Source organism: Scyliorhinus torazame, chromosome 17 (genome assembly GCF_047496885.1).
Source record: "Scyliorhinus torazame isolate Kashiwa2021f chromosome 17, sScyTor2.1, whole genome shotgun sequence".
NCBI lineage: Eukaryota > Metazoa > Chordata > Chondrichthyes > Carcharhiniformes > Scyliorhinidae > Scyliorhinus > Scyliorhinus torazame.
In genome coordinates, this window is record NC_092723.1 from 76,130,855 (window position 1) to 76,147,638 (window position 16,784).

A 16,784-nucleotide genomic window follows, 5' to 3' on the forward strand; every position below is an offset into this window, starting at 1 on the left:
ACCTTTGTTCAATCACCGTTTGTATATAGTCAGGTATATACACCTCAGTATTTATTTAACTCAAAAAAAAATTTTTTAAAAAGGAGAGATGTCATAATATCCACTCATGTACAGAATGCGATGCAGCCAGGCAGTGATTGACACATAGGATGACCAGTAAACATACAACACAGCACAGCCAATCACCAGACAGGACACTACCACTATAAAGCCAGAGGGCACTAGGTTTCCTGCTCTCTCGGGACCCAGCTACTGAGACAGTCAGAGTCCACGAACTAGCAAGCACAAACACCATGCGGTAGCTAGTAAGTCTGGTCGGGCTACTACAAGGTCACTAGTCAGATCAGTATAGTGTCGACCCACAGCTGAATATGTACAGCAGTTCATCTAGTTGAATAAAACAGTGTTGGATCTTATCCTGTGTTAGACGTCTGTTTCTAACTTCCCTGCATCGAGTGCAGTCCACATCGAACCAACCTGCCTAACACATCACTTCCCAGGTCTTGGTCTGCCCATCACGGTGTTCCACTATTGCCGTATGTCAGCGATGCTGTACTGCTGTTCTCTAAGCACAGCCCATGAGAATGTTAGACATATCAGCCACACCACACCCAACCAGTGAGAGAGCAGGGAGGCTGTTTGTGCTGCTGCATTACTTGGGTATTACCTGAGCCAAGACCAAGTTTGTGTAGAGTAAGCAAGATTAGAGCGTTCAATGCTTGGCTCGGAGGTTGGTATGGGAGAAATGGGTTTGGAGTAGAGACAGCTTCAAATTGAATAGTCGGGGTGGGGGAACGTCAGTTTATTTTAAACTTCTCAATGATGGGTGTTATGATCTCCTTGGGGGCCAAGGACTGTGCTCCATATAATTCCCCACTTTCACCTCATATGAACTCCCGTTGTTATTGGGGGCGGGGTTTCCCCTTAACAAGGGGAAGCCTCTCAGTATAAAAACCCTGACATGGGTGGAGGTCAGGGAGGGTGGCTTTTTGGGGAGAGGAGTTGTAGCTTTGTTATTTTGCATATTCCGTCAGAAACCTTTGTTCATTCCTATCCTACAGTGCGTTCCTGCATCTCTTCCATTGGACTCGACAATGATCACTGTTTTTTATAGGCTTCATCCAGCTTACATTTCCGATCACAATAGTGTTACATATTGGGCCTTAAATTGACGAAAAGTCTCCTATTTCCATGGACAAAAAGCTTTATGCCAGTTACATGTGTGGATCCTGGATCCTTGCCTGGAGCAAAATGGTGGCAGGTATTCCATCAGTGCAAATGTCCATCGAACATTTGTAATCATTTCTCTCCCCATTTTTATGAATACGTCTCTTTCTCTGCACAAACCGTGTAATATCAGCAACACATTTCATACAAACGAAGAACAAAGAGACAAGGAAAGGAAAGATCATTCTCTGGTTTATTTGCACCAGGTGACTTTTCACTAATTTATTTTCACATTGAACTCATTTAATTGACAATTTTCCAATGTGAAGCTCCCAGATTATTCAGGGATTGGTGACAGTGTCATTATTTCTTCTTGTAGACAGCCACTACCCCATCAGCGTACTCTTCTGACAACCCTGTCTCCAGCATATCCTTCTGCCAATTCTCCACATATCGCTCCACAACCTTCTCCCAAAGCCCCGTGTTCACCAACTCCTGGATTGAAGCACGTAATTTCCTTCTGTGATCTGACTCCTCAGCTCTCAGCGTGAAACAGATAAAGCCACCTGTAAGAGAAATGCACCGACAGGTCAATGTGTAATAAACACTGGTAAGACAAACATTTCCTCAAGATCACAGTTCGACTGCAACCTGCTGGCAGTAAAGGAGTCTCAGGATATTCCAACAGCGAGTACCTGTTTGAAAATTTGTCCCACATTTTGAAGGAAATGAACAGTTTGATTGTAAAACTCACATCCTTCACCTCCTATTTCTGTTTCTGTTTGAAGAGTCACCTTTCGAGAATGTTATCTGCCCCCTGTTGTTACCCTGTGGCAGTTGTTGTGTTGGGTGTTCTGATGTACAAATGATCCAACACGGCTGGAGATGGTGTAACTCAAGTTTATTAACTACTCAACTGTAACAGCACACTGCTAACTTGGGTACGTGCGTTACCAGCTAATCTGTGGACCCTGTCCTATCACTATCTGGGTGAGGCACTCAGCACATGGTGAATGTCTGAGTGGCAGGCTCTGAGCTCGGTGCTCTGAGCTGGCTGCTGCTGGAATGAGCAGGAACTGTAGTGTCCCCTGTTTTTATAGTGCGTGTGCTCTCACTGGTGATTGGCTGCGATGTGTGTGTGTTGGTTGGTCCTACTGCATGTCCATCAGTGCGTGTGCGACTGCACCATGATATGCTGATCTAAATATCATGACATCCCCCCTTTTCGCAAAGAATATGTGCCTACATGATAATAAATAAAAAAGTGTAGTGAGTGCATCTAATCATGTGTGTGCTATATTTACAACAATATGTACATGTGGCTATACTATATACACAGGAAGGTGCCAGGTGCAGAAGCTAACTATGTTACACCAAGAACAAAACCAATGTTATTAACAAACAATAACAAAATCTTAAACAGTATGGCAAAAAGTCAAAATCTTAAACAGTATGGCAAAAAGTCTGATACAGTGTGTCAGAACAAGTCAGTGAGTCCAATATGAAAAGGTTCATAAATTAAGTCTCTCAGGTGGGCGCCGAATTCGGGTTGACCGCCTCAAGGGTGGGTCAGGATCCACTGGCTGAGGAACGGGCCGGGCCACGGTTGAGTGAGGAGGATGCAGGGTGTCCAGAAGGTCAACAAAGTCCATTGCAGGGACAACAGGAGGGTGTGGCACCGGTGCAGGATCACGTAGCGAACGTGGAACCAGACGAAGGGCACGCCGATTGCGGCGGCGAAGAGAGCCATCAGGCAGACGAACCAGGAACGAGCGGGGAGCTATCTGTCGGGGAACCTCAGCGGTTGCCGACCAGCCGCCCTCCGGAAGGTGTATGCGGACATTATCTCCAGGCGCCAGGGCAGGAAGATCAGTCGCCCAAGCATCATGTGTTGCCTTTTGTTGCTCACACTGTTGCTGCAGTCCTCTGCATCCTCAGTCGAATGACAAAGCAGAAAAGGGCCTCCACATTGTTAAAAGGCTCCTCTGCAAGGCTGCTGATGCAGGATCTGACTTCTGCCTCGCCTTGCTGGCCTATCGCTCGGCCCCACTGTCCACGGGCCTATCGCCAGCCCAGCTGCTTATGGGTCGCACCCTCAGGACAAGCCGGTGCATGCTGTGTGGGATCACGATGCGGTCCAACTTCAGGAGGACACCATCAACGATTCCCAAGTCGTCCCGAACGTTGTAAAACTGTGGGCATTGTCCCTTGAGTCACCCGTCTGTCATGTGGCTCATCACACGCTGCAGAAGGGGGTCGGCCACAGTCTCACATCGAATGTGGGCCAGGCATGCATCAGTGGCCGGCAGATTGGCAGAAGTGAAGGCTACATGTGCGTCGACTTGGCAAACGAACCCCTCAGGGTCGGACTACGTGTTGACTGCCCTGGACAGAGCGTCTGCTATGATGAGGTCCTTACCCAGGGTGTAGACAAGTTGAAAGTCGTACCTCCGGAGTTTGAGCAGAATGCGTTGGAGGTGAAGGGTCATGTCATTAAGGTCCTTTTGAATGATGCCAACCAACGGGCGATGGTCAGTCTCCACAGTGAACTGGGGAAGGCCATACACATAGTCGTGCAACTTGTCAACGCCAGTCAACAGGCCTAGGCACTCCTTGTCAATCTGCGCATAGCACTGCTCTGTGGGGGTCATGGCCTGTGATGCATGGGCGACTGGGGCCCCATGATGAGGCGTCATCCCGTTGCAGGAGGACCGCCCCAATGCCGGAATGGCTGGCGTCAGTCGAGATTTCCGTCTCCCTTGCAGGATCGAAAAACGCCAGTACCGGGGCGGTGGTGAGCTTGACCTTGAGCTCCTCCCATTCACGCTGGTGGGTGGGAAGCCACTGGAATTCAGTTGTCTTCCTGACAAGGTGCTGGAGAGCTGTAGTGTGGGAAGCAAGGTTAGGGATGAACTTCCCCAGGAAGTTGACCATTCCGAGAAAGCGCAGCACTGCCTTCTTGTCTGTGGGCTTCTGCATGGCCGTGATGGCTGCCACCTTGTCGGCATCCGGCCGCACGCCCAACCGGGAGATGTGGTCCGCCAGGAACTTCAGCTCAGTTTGTCCAAAAGAGCATTTGGCTCGGTTAAGACGCAGACCCTGGTCCCGTATCCGTTTAAAGACGCGCTGGAGGCGACTGATGTGCTCCTGCGGTCTGGTGGACCAAATAATGATATCGTTCACATAGACGCGCACCCCTTCGATGCCCTCCATCATCTGTTCCATGATGCGATGGAACACTTCAGAGGCCGATATGATTCCAAATGGCATCCTATTGTAGCAGTATCTGCCAAATGGAGTGTTGAAAGTGCACAGCTTCCTGCTGGACTGATCCAATTGAATCTGCCAGAAGCCCTTTGAGGCATCAAGCTTGATGAATATTTTTGCCCGAGCCATCTCGCACATGATCTCCTCACGTTTGGGTATGGGGTAGTGTTCCCTCATTATGTTGAGATTTAAGTCTTTCGGGTCGATACAGATCCGGATCTCGCTGGAAGGCTTCTTGACGCACACCATGGAGCTGACCCATGGAGTTGACTCCGTTACCCGGGAAAGCACTCCTTGGTCCTGAAGGTCCTGCAGCTGCTGCTTGAGGCGGTCTTTGAGGGGTGCTGGGACCCTGCGAGGTGCGTGAACTACCGGGGTGGCATCCTGTTTAAGCCGGATTTTGTACGTGTAGGGCAGTGTGCCCATGCCCTCGAAAACATCCTGGTTGTGCGTGAAGATTGAGTTGAGCTGCGCCCTAAAGTCTACATCTGGGAAATCGGACGTGCTTTCTGGAGAGAGAGAGTGTACACGCCAAACGAGGTGGAGGATTTTGCACGCATGTGCACCTAGCAGAGCGTCCTTTGAGGAGCCCACGATTTTGAATGGTAGTATGGCTTTACGTGAGTTGTGTGTCACTTCGAGCTGGCACGGCCCCGTGGCGGGGATGACGTTGCCATTATAGTCAACGAGTTGACAGTTGGATGGCAGAATAGATAGTTTAACCTTCAGGGTCTGGAATGCTGACCATGCGAGGAGATTGGCGGAGGCACCAGTGTCCAGACGAAATCTGTTCTAGGATCGGTTGACCGTCAGGGTGGCACACCACTCATCGTCCGGATCAATGCTGTGCACTGACAGCGGCTGGTGCTTTCGACTCGGGGACAGCTTGTTCTTGTTGATGACAGCAACGCGGAGGGGCTCCCTGTCCTCAGTGTCACTGGTCTGTGTGATGTCGGGATTGGACTTAGTGAACGTGGGTTGAATTGCCCGAACGTTTCTGCGAGGCTGGTTAAACGGGTACGAGTTGGCAGGCTGAGGTGCTCGACAGCAGGCAGCATAGTGGCCAAGCCTGCCACAGCGTAGGCATTGTCGCGCTTTGGCAAGACATTGCCGCTTTAAATGGGCGGAGCCACAGTTGCCGCACGTCGTGACGTCAGTGCTTTCGTTGCGCCACCGCGCATGCACGGTGCGGTCTTGCGTAGTGCCGCATTCCTCTGCGTCAGGGTCCCTTCCCCTGGCGCGCACAAGCGCGGGAGGCCTCGGAAAGCGCGCGAAATGGCCGGCCTCCTCCAGGCCGCAGCCCGGGAGGCACTCGATCGTCTGGACCCGCCCCGCCCCGCGTGGCCCGTGTCGCGCCGCTTCGGCCGACTGGATGTACGAGTGCCGGCTGGTGGCGCTCTCATGCAGGACGCAGGTCTCGACGGCAGTCGCCAGGGTGAGTTGCTTGACCCGAAGGAGCTGCTGGCGCAGGGTGTCCGACATGACTCCGAGGGTGGTCCCATAGCCACAGGATTGCAGAGGATGCGGAGGTGTGTTAAGTAAGACTGGAAAGGTTCGTCCTTACCCTGCAAGCGCTGCTGGAACAAGTACCTCTCGAAGCTCTCGTTTACTTCAACGCTGAAATGTTCGCCGAACTTCAGGAGCACCGTCTTGTATTTGGTTTTGTTCTCGCCGTCCGCAAATGTAAGGGAGTTAAAGATGTGGATGGCGTGTTGCCCCGCCTTGGAGAGAAGAAGGGCAATCTTCCTGGTGTCCGATGCATTCTCCCTGTCTGTGGCCTCGAGGAAGAGTTGGAAGCGCTGCTTGAACAGTTTCCAATTGACCCCGAGATTGCCAGCGATTCGGAGCGGCGGCGGGTTGATGTTCTCCATGGTGCAGGACGGCGGATTGCTGATACGTTGCAGGTAGGTTTCACATGTGCTGGTTTGCGTCCACTTCTGGTATCATGTCGTGTTGGTATTCTGATGTACAAACGATCCAACACGGCTGGAGATGGTGTAACTCAGTTTTATTAACTACTCAACTGTAACAGCACACTGTTAACTTGGGTACGTGCATTACCAGCTAATCTGTGGACCTTGTCCTATCACTATCTGGGTGAAGCACTCAGCACATGGTGAATGTCTGAGTGGCAGGCTCTGAGCTCGGTGCTCTGAGCTGGCTGCTGCTGGAATCAGCAGGAACTGCAGTGTCCCCTGTTTTTATAGTACGTGTGCTCTCACTGGTGATTGGCTGCGATGTTGTGTGTGTGTTGGTTGGTCCTACTGCATGTCCATCAGTGTGTGTATGATTGCCCCATGATATGCTGATCTAAATATCATGACAGCAGTCATCTTGTTTAGTCGGTACTTCCTGTGGGTGCTGTGCTGATGGGCCGAGTGCTCTGACAGGAATGGACCTTTCTACTCACCTGGTTTGGTGACTCTCAGCATTTCTGGAAGGATGTCCCAGGGAAGGTGTTGTTGAGCCAATCCACCAACAATAGTAACTAAATCATAGGAACCTTCAACAATTCAAACAACAAAAAAGAGGTTTGTTAGACTGCAGGAAAACTGTTAACTCATTTCACAAATTAAGAATAAACAGGCCTGTTCCCTGGGGTCTGCAGGTCTAAATTAGTTGAGGTAGATTCTGTTGGTTACCTGGTTCTATTGGCAGTGGTTCATCTGACGTTAGAATCCAACGTGTCAAACTCTGATACAGGCCTTTGGATTCCGCTATCTTCAACATTTGCTCACTGCCATCGATTCCATGAAAGTTCTTAAATCCCAGTTTCTGCAACTAAAGAAAGCAGACTTTTTCACATTAGGTTTTATCCAACAAGCCTCTGATTGTCGATTATAATTGTCTCCTGTGGATTTTATCAAGCTCTACATGAAGTGTAACAGTGCCAGAATCTACACAGCTTCACGATATGATCAGCAGGTCAGGACTTGAACACTTGAACCTATTGCAAATTGGGTGATACGGTAGCATAGTGGTTAGCACTGTCGCTTCACAGCTCCAGGGTCCCAGGTGCGATTCCCGGCTTGGGTGACTGTCTGTGTGGGTTTCCTCCGGGTGCTCCGGTTTCCTCCCACATTCCAAAGATGTGCAGTTTAGGTGGATTGGCCATGCTAAATTGGCCTTTGTGTCCAAAAAACAAAGGTTAGGTGGGGCTACTGGGTTACGAGGAAAGGGTGGAGGTGAGGGCTTACGTGGGGTGCTCTTTCCAAGGGCCGGTCAGACCCGATGGGCCGAATGGCTTCCTGCACTGTAAATTCCACATGGTGAGAAAAATAAAAGGTGCGATCTAAAGGTGTGGTAGGGAGGAGGAATCACCAGGTGTTTCCTGATGGCCATCTTGGCGAGGCTGTCACTGGCATCTGAAGCTGATTGGGGCAATTAATGATGCCCTACTGGCTTCACGCAGCAAATGACTGTCTCCCTGGCTGATTCACCGGGACCGTGCATGGCAGCTGCCTGCTAAAGAGGGGGAGCAGCACTTAAACCGATCCTGCAGACCAAACCACAGACAACATGCAGACATATCACCGAGGAGATCAGCTCCATGATTCGGCGATGTCGACCTGGCCAGACTGATGGACGCGGTGGAGTCCAGGCGGGATACCCAGTTCCTCGAGGTGGTCAGAGGGACAGCCACAGGTCAGCCAGTGCCTCCTGGCAGGCAGTGAAAACAGGCGTCAGCTCGGGGAGTGTCACCAGGAGGCCCGCCACCCAGTGCCGCAAGAAGTTCAGTGACCTCCACCAGGCTGCACAGGTGAGTTGGCATCGTCCCTCTGGCATCGGTCCGCCACGATGACCCTGCGTTGGCACCGCGTTCCCCCCCCCTCCCTGGAGGGGCTGGTTTAGCACAGGGCTAAATAGCTGGCTCCCAAAGCAGGCCAGCAGTGCGGGTTCAATTCCCGTAACAGCCTCCCCGAACAGGCGCCGGAATGTGGCGACTAGGGGCTTTTCACAGTAACTTCATTGCAGCCTACTTGTGACAATAAGCGATTTTCATTTCATTTTTCATTTCCTCCTGGCATAATACCGTGATGTGCCTGGCACCCACCAACACAGCCTCCCGTGTCCAGCAGTGGTGCACCGACCTGTCGCTCACCATGCCAGCACCCTCGCCTCCACCCCGCTCCCTGATGCCTGAAGCTTGCGGCTCACAATGCCCTCTGTGTCCCCGCTTGAGACTTTAGCCCACAACAGATGGGAAAAGGCCCAGGCGTGTGCCGGACCTCAGGTCCTCACCCCCTACGAGGAATGGATCCTGGAGGTCGCGGGGTGGCCGAGGACAGATCGGTTCCTGATGTCGCGATTTGCCTGCGCCACAGAGGTGAGTATCCATCTGTTCCCACCCAGATGACCTAACCTTCATGCCAATAGGATGATACTTCCCTCCCACTGACCACATGTCCATTCAGCTGATGCAGTCGAAAAGGTCTGGCCGTGAGATTCAGAGAGGGATGTTAGTGACGCGGTCCATAGCCAATTGGAACTGTCCCAAAGGGTACAGGCACTCAGGCCGACACTGCTGGGGTGGTGGCCACAGTGGAAAGCCTGGAGCATGATGCCAGTAGCATGAGTGGTGGTGTCCAAGGCATGGCTCAGTCAGTGACAGCCATGGCTGAGCATCTCGACAGCATGTCCGAGTCACTGAGGAGCCTGTCCCTGACACAGGTGGACCTTTCCGAGGTGCTGTGGAGCAGTCTCAGGTGTGCATTGCAGAGGCACTGCGGAGCATGTCCCAGCCTCAGGTGTGCACCGCTGAAATGGTCCAGGGCATGTCCCGGTCGCTGAGGACCAAGTGCAGGTGGACATTGGCGACACACTGCAGAGCATAGCCCGCTCACAGAGGGGCATCACTGAGGGAATCAACACCATTGTGCAGATATTGGGGAAGCACCAGATGGCGCCGGGGCATCCGGAGCTCAATCCAACTGCCCCTCCAGCCTGGGGGGATGCCCCCAGGGCCCTGCGGGCACCGATTGGGAGGAGGGAACGCTGGAGGCCGAACCAGAGCCTCCCCACAGGATGAAGACAGCGGTCACCAGTCCACCTGCCCTGACAACGCCATGTCTTGGGGTCAGCTGGGTGGGTGGGGGATGGTCGGGGCGGGGTGAAGGGAGGGGGTAGCCTGAGGTGTGGAGAGAGCAAGGGTGGGGGGGGGGGTGTATGGCTGGGGGGGGGGGGGGGGGGGTGGAAAGGGGGGAGGTGGAGCGATGACAGACAAAGTAATAGCCAATGTGAAGTGGGTGAGGATGAGGAACTCCCTGGCCCTCCGGGAATGCCGGACCCTTACCACCACCTGTCCTCCATCCTCCAGATCGTCCCACTGGTCCATCTCCTCCTCCTCGTTGCTGCACGTTCCTCCTCCTCCACCTCCAGCACATCGCCCCGCTGCTGTGCCAGTTTGAGGAGAGCAGAGCAGAGGACCACAAAGTGGGGGCTCTCCGGGGTGTACTGCACTGCACCACTTGAACAGTCGAGGCATCGGAACTGCATCCTGAGCAGTCCGATGCACCGCTCAATCACAGCCCGCAGGCCACATGGACCTCGTTATATCGGGTCGCCGCTTCAGTCACCGGCCTCCGTACTGGAGTCATTAACCAGGCGGGTACCCTTTATCCCCCAAGAACCAACCGGTCACCTTGGGGTACTCCTCGAAGACGCCAGGGATCTCCGACTGCCCCAGGATGTAGCTGTCATACACACTTCCTCGGAGGCATGCACACACATGCATGATCTTCAGGTGGTTGTTGCACGCAAGTTGAACATTCAGGGAGTGGAACCCCTTCCTGTTGATGAAGGGTGCTCCCAGACCACCCAGTGTGTGGAAGGTGACATGCGTGCCAACCCATTACCCCTGGGCTGGGGCATCCTGGCGAGGGCCGCGAATCCTGCTGCCCGTGCATCTTGTTGGGCTTGGTCCAGGTCAAAGTTTATATAGTTGGCTGCCCGGGCAAACAGGAAATCCGTGACTTCACGGATGCACTTGTGGGCTGTTGGTTGGGATATGAAATTAAATGAAAATCGCTTATTGTCACAAGTAGGCTTCAAATGAAGTTACTGTGAAAAGCCCCTAGTCTAACAATTCTAGGCGCACTATGTCAAACAGGGACATGCATTACAAAACAATAAACTGGGAACCTCTAACTATTCTTAATACACTACACTCACTTAAACAGTTCATTATCCTACCTTCCTCAATCATACAACAAAATCATAGCAATTCATACACAGTCTTTCCTGGCTTGGCAGTCAAGCTCTAGATCATACAATTTGCTCATGAAAAGTTCTTTACATTTCTTTATTTACAATAAACGCAAGTGAATGCTCTTTATTATCGATCGTGGGGGTCGGGGATCTGGTCGTATCTGAACATAGGGGATCTGATCCTATATACCGGGGTTCGAGCACGGTAGGCTCTCCTTCTCCATTTCCGTAGACGCATAGTCTGCACAATGCAGCAGAGTATCGCTAATGCTAGTAAAGTTTCGATTACATATGACAGAGAGTACCAGGTTATAAACCTGGCACACCAAGATGATGTGGTGTCGCTGGTGACTGGGCTCTGGGTACTGCGGGGAAGTGAAACATTAACGGCTGGGGGGGGCTTGAAGTCATGGGGTTCGCGTTCACTCGCAACCAAATGTCCATTAGTATGATGCTGATCCATGTGGAGGAAGTCCTCATGACTCTTCTCTTTCCTTTTCTTTTCTTTGTCTTCTCCGGTCCTGGAGCTTCTGGAGTTCTGTGGAAACAAGCATAGTGTCTGTAACTATCTTTGTTTACTATCTTGTACGATAGTGTGTCTGTCCTTTGGTGCCAATTATTCCCTTTATAATTGGTCACTATGTGTGACTCCCTCATTTTTTTATTTTCAAAAATCAAATTTTAGGATAAAACACACTTCCCAATAATGAACCAGTGCTGATTTACCATCCAAATGTTGCAGGATGTAAATAGCATGTGGTTGGCAACCTAAAGGTTACCTAAAACAAAACAAAACTTTTTGAACTGAAAGTGCCAAAATAAGGTGCGTATGGGCTGCGACGGGTACGATTTGGATGGAGTCCCCGGGTAGGACGGCTACCAATGCTGTGTCTCTCCTACCCGAGCGTAGTTGACCAGAGGGGGGCTCCCAGGCAGGGCGGGTCCCAAGCCGTTTCTCCACTGCCTGAGCAACCGACAAGAACGGGCAGAAAATGTAGTCATCGTGGTGGGGCTGCCGTAGTGGTTCTATCCTTCGAACCAGAAGGGCAGTTATGAATGGGCGTCTGGTTCCGTAACCAGTTTCTGCAGACAAGCTCTCAGAGGTTTCAGCCAAACTGGTGTCTGGCAATGGTGAGTCTCTGTAGGCAAGTCCTCAGAGGTTTCGGCCGAATAGGCGTGGGGCAGTGAGAAAAAATTCTCCTGTCAGACATACAACATTTAACAAACGTACACACAACATAAAACATTCTGCAGGTTCCATCAGAAAGGACAACACTTCTCCCAAGCGGTTCCTTTTAAAACATCATCTGGACACCTCAGTTCTCGGTTGCGAACAGGGTCACAAAGGGGTTCTCGGTTTGGGAGTCAGACCCAAGGTTGTCCTCTTCTCCCGGGTGCCAAACTCTTGAGCGCATGAGGGCTGAAAGGGCTGCATGGTGTGAGGTGGGGTCGCTCTTGTCGTTGCGGCCGAGTCGAAACGAGTTATCTCGGTGCCAATAGTTGGTGTCTAGTTGTGTGGGGACGGAATCGGGGTCGTCAGTGTAGTTCGGTGGTCGGTGGTGGGGTTTATTTAGGAAAGTGATCATGAAGGGATCACTTGGATCGTAGTCGGCATTGCTGGGTGTGGGTCCTGTTGCATGGGGATAGTAGGGCAGCGTGCTGTGGCTATCGTCCGAGTCACAGTCGCTGTCTCTGCTGCTGCAGTCTGTGGGCGTTCCGAGGCGGAGTGTATATTTTGGGGGTGGAGTCGAGGTCGAGTCCGTGGCTGGACTGGTCGTGGTGGGGGATGGTAGGGTTATGTTGGCTGTGGGCGGGGTGTGGTGTGCTACGTCGAGCATGAAGTGGTGTGCGTGGTTCGACTGTGTTCCATATGCCTTCAGCTGGTTTATATGAAACCACGCAGTCTTACCATTGGGGTACTTTATTTTATAAAGGGAAGGGCTGACTTTATCCGCAATGGAATACGGACCTGCGTATTTTGGTGACAGGAATGTGCTGGGGTTATATACAGAGAGCATCATTTGCTGTCCGGTACTGTACTCAGTCGCATGCACTGTCTTGTCGAAACAAGCCTTGCTCTGTTTCTTCCTTGTGCCCAATTTTACTGCGGCTGCTAGCTGAGCCGTTTTAACATTTTCAACTAATTGCTCCACGGCTTTCTCGTGTGTGAGGGCCGTCACTTCGGGGCTGGTCAAGTCTAAACCTAACAAATATTCTGTGCCTTTCATGGGGCGTCCGGTCATGAGGGTGTGTGGGGTGTAACCTGTGGAAGTCAAAATTGTATTACGTAAAAACATCAGCGCAAAGGGGAGGACTGAGTCCCAAGTGGTGTTGTTCTGCTGGACCATTTTTCTGAGGGTGGATTTTAGGGTCCGATTCATGCGCTCCACGATACCACTCGACTGTGGGTGGTATGCTATGTGGAATTTTTGGGTGATGCCAAATATCGTGAGGACGTTCTGCATGACACGTCCCGCAAAATGGGAGCCTTGGTCGGATTCAATGCTGCGGGGGAGTCCCCACCTTGTAAAGATGTGGTGGGTCAAAACCTTGGCTGTGGTTTTTGCAGCGTTTGTTCGGGCTGGGAATGCTTCAACCCATTTTGTAAACGTGTCTATCACCACGAGTACATATTTATAACCATTCCTGCAAGGGGGCAATGGTCCTATAAAATCGATCTGGAGGTTAGTCCAGGGGCCATTAACGGGTCAGGTGTGGCTGAGTTGAGCCTTTTTGGCATATCTGTCCGGGTTATTCTGGGCACAGATAAGACAATTCTCGATGTAGTGATTTACATCCTCGTTTAAATTCGGCCACCAACAAAGCTGCTTGAGATGGGCTGTAGTGGGTTTGATTCCCTGATGTCCATGACCGTCATAGAACAAGCAAATCAATTGATTCCTGTCCTGTTCAGGAACCACATAAAGGGTGTCTTTTAACACCACACCGTCATGTGTGGTCAGTGCATTTCTAAACCTCTCATAGGGAGCTGGATATTTTCCTTTTACAATCTCCCTGAGATTGCTGTCCTGCTTCTGGGCCTCCACTAGATCCTCGATCCATGTCTGTGAGACCTGAACTGCACTCACTGGTGCGCTTTCGGGGGGTGTCCAAAGGTATCCGTGTCTGGAACCTGCTTTGGCCCGTGCGTCGGCTTTCACATTTCCAGGGGGGGAGGAACGATGGTGACTGCGGACTTTGATTATCCCATAAGTCCTGTTCTGGGCTCTTTCTAAAATATGACGGAGCAATGGTGCTGAGGGGAGGGGTTTTCCGTCTGCGGAAACAAATCCTCTTGCTTTAACAGGGGCAGAAATTCCGTGAGGCTGTTGCAGACATAGAGGCTGTCCGAGTATATGTCTGCTGGGCTGGGGAAGGAATCTGGATGCTCAACTATATACATGATGGCCGTGAGCTCTGCTGCCTGCGCGCCTAAGTGTCCGGGTAGTTTCAATGATATTTCCTCAAGGAAATATTTTATGCGCTTCCCAACCAAGACTGTGGAAGATCCATCCACATAGGTCTTTATGGGCTCACACGTGTCCGTGGGTGGGGGGCTCTGGGTTGAACTATCTATCCTTCTGGGGGGTGTTTTAGCGATAAAGGGGCCTGTATTGTGGTGTGGAGAGATAATCTCACATTCATGGGGGGTTCCGGGGTACTGTAAGTTGTCGGCTAAATAGGTGTGTGTCTTTGTCCTTTTTACAGTGATGTCCCGTCCTTGCAAGAGAAGGGTCCACCTAGCTGCTCTTACTTGACTGACGGTACCGTCCTTGAGTCGCCCGTCCAGTAAAAGTTGGGTGGGGGTGTGTTCGGTGAGAATTGTGATGGGGTTCAGTCCGGTAATGTATGAAAAATACTGGACTGCCCAAAATACTGCGAGCAGGTGCCTCTCACAGGCTGAGAATCCCTGCTCCACAGCATCCAAATTTCTGGAGGCATAAACTACGGGTCGTGCCGTTCCTGGAGGAGCACGACTGAGAGGGTGCGGTCTGTGGTCGCTACCTCTATGGTGTAAGGGGAAAGCGGGTCTGGAACCTGTAGTGCGGGGACTGCTATGAGTGCCTGTTTTAAAGAGTCCACAGTCTGTATGCTGCGGAAGCCATTCCAAGGGGGCTCCTTTCTTTAGGAGGCCTGAGAGGGGCGCTGCCTTGCTGGCGAAACCGTCAATGTGGTTTTGGCAGTAGCCAACCAGTCCTAAAAACGACCGGAGGGCTGAAACGTTCTGGGGAAGGGGCAATTTACCAATCGAGTCAATCCTTTTATGCTTGATCTCGCGTTTACCATGTGTGATAATTGTTCCCAAATATATCACCTTTTGTTCCAAAATCTGGACATTTTTGGGGTTGACTTTATAACCGATTGAGTGTAATAGTTCCAGGAGTTCGGACAGAAGCTCAATGTGCTCTTCCTTGGTGTCTGTCTGCAGTAGTAGGTCGTCTACGTACTGTACCAGACATTCGGGGTGAGAGAATTTGGCTAAATCATTTGCCAGCTGTCGGTGGAAAATGGAGGGGGAGTTGTGGAATCCTTGTGGCAGGCATGTCCACGTGTACTGCTGTGCTTTAAAGGTGAAGACAAATTTGTACTGGCACGCCTTTGCCAATGGAATGGACCAAAATCCATTACTGACGTCCAAAACCGTAAAGAATCGGGAATTGAGTCCCTGCTTGAGCATGGTCTCGGGACTTGTGGCTACTGTGGGGGCTGCTGCGGGGGTGATTTTGTTGAGTTCCCGGTAATCGATGGTCAGTCGCCATGATCCATCGGGCTTTCTCACTGGCCAAATCGGGGCATTATTAGTGGAGGCTACTGATCTAAGTATGCCCTGCTCTCATAAGCTTTCTATTACCTTGGAGATTTCTCCCTCTGCCTCTTGGGGAAATCCGTACTGTTTCTGGGGTCTAGGGTCAGGTCCTGTTACTTGTACGGAGCCAGTCATCCGTCCACAGTCGTGCTTGTGGGTCGCGAATGCTGCCCTATTCTTTTGCAGAACTGCCCTAACTTGCTTGTCCGAACTAAGCGTGGTCGGGTTGAACCAAAATGCGCCTACTGCGCTAATTTGGTTCATGTACTCTCCTGGGTTGAGCGTTGCTCAAGAGCGGGGGCTCTTGCGGATTTTGCCACCTTCCAGACACACTGGTTGACTGGATCGAATGAAAGGTGATGGGAATTCATGAAATCAATTCCCAGAATGTGTTTTGCTGTGTGGGGCAGGTCAACTAAAACTACGGGGTGCTTGGTGGTGATGTTGCCGATTTGAATGGGTACAGGGGCTGTGATGTGTCCCTGCTGTGAGTGGCCTGTAAAGCCGCTGAGGGTGATAGTGGCTGTACTGGGCCATGTGTCTTTTTGAAACAGGGTGGAGGAATTTATTGTGGTGCGGGACCCTCCTGTGTCCCAGAGAAATTCGATGGGCTGTCCCCGAATTTCTGCTGCAACTACCGGTCATCCGGACCTATCCCAAAGGGTGTCGCAGACCCAACTGGGGGAGCCCATACACCGTCAGTCCGTTCTGATCAAGTCCATCTGATCCGAACGGGGGCTAACGCTATGAATGGGCTCTGTCTTTTTCTTACTCAGAGTGCCCGTCTGCTGGGCTCTCTGTGGCTTTTTAGGGGCACTGCACTCTCTTGCGAAGTGTCCCAACTGTCCGCAGTTGTAACACTCCTGTGACTTGGGTGGGGGGCTGTTCTTTCCCTCATTCACCCATGCGGGGTCGTGGTGTGTTGTCTTTACTGCCTGCATATCTGCGCCGGCCTGCTTTTCCTCGGTATTCTTAACGGAGGGTTTACTTTGAACAGATTGCTCCCAGGTGCGGGACAATCTTTTCACTACCCACTTCTCGTTATGGGCCTCCTCTGAGGGATCATAACTCGCGCAGGCTTTCTGTCCTGTTTCTGTGGCATGGGAGATAAGAGTGTGGTTCCATTTGGCCATGTTGTCTGGGGACAAATGGGCGCGGTCTACGTCTCCAAAGACTGCTGCAAAGTGAATCCACAGGCGTCCAGCGAACTCTGTGGGGTGCTCGGATTTCTTTTGCCGACATTTGTTGAGGCCATCTACGGGGTCACCTCAGTTATACCCGATCGCATCCAGGATCGCGGTATGCATTTCTGCAAGGGTGCCTCCTCCTACATTAT

At 51.6% G+C, this 16,784-nt stretch overlaps 1 protein-coding gene across 2 annotated transcripts in view; it reads right to left on the bottom strand.

The window, feature by feature from the left end:
- Positions 1 to 1,402: 1,402 nt before the first annotated feature.
- The window catches only part of LOC140393955 (methyltransferase-like protein 27), a 99,496-nt gene continuing 84,114 nt past the window's right edge, over positions 1,403 to 16,784 (bottom strand). For both annotated transcript variants that reach the window (XM_072480646.1, XM_072480645.1), the window contains 3 exons: positions 7,077 to 7,215; positions 6,845 to 6,937; positions 1,403 to 1,733 (listed from right to left, as the gene is read on the bottom strand). In XM_072480646.1, coding sequence (XP_072336747.1) covers positions 1,531 to 1,733; positions 6,845 to 6,937; positions 7,077 to 7,215 — 435 coding nt within the window. In that variant the 3' untranslated portion in view covers positions 1,403 to 1,530. The remainder of the gene's footprint in view (positions 1,734 to 6,844; positions 6,938 to 7,076; positions 7,216 to 16,784) is intronic.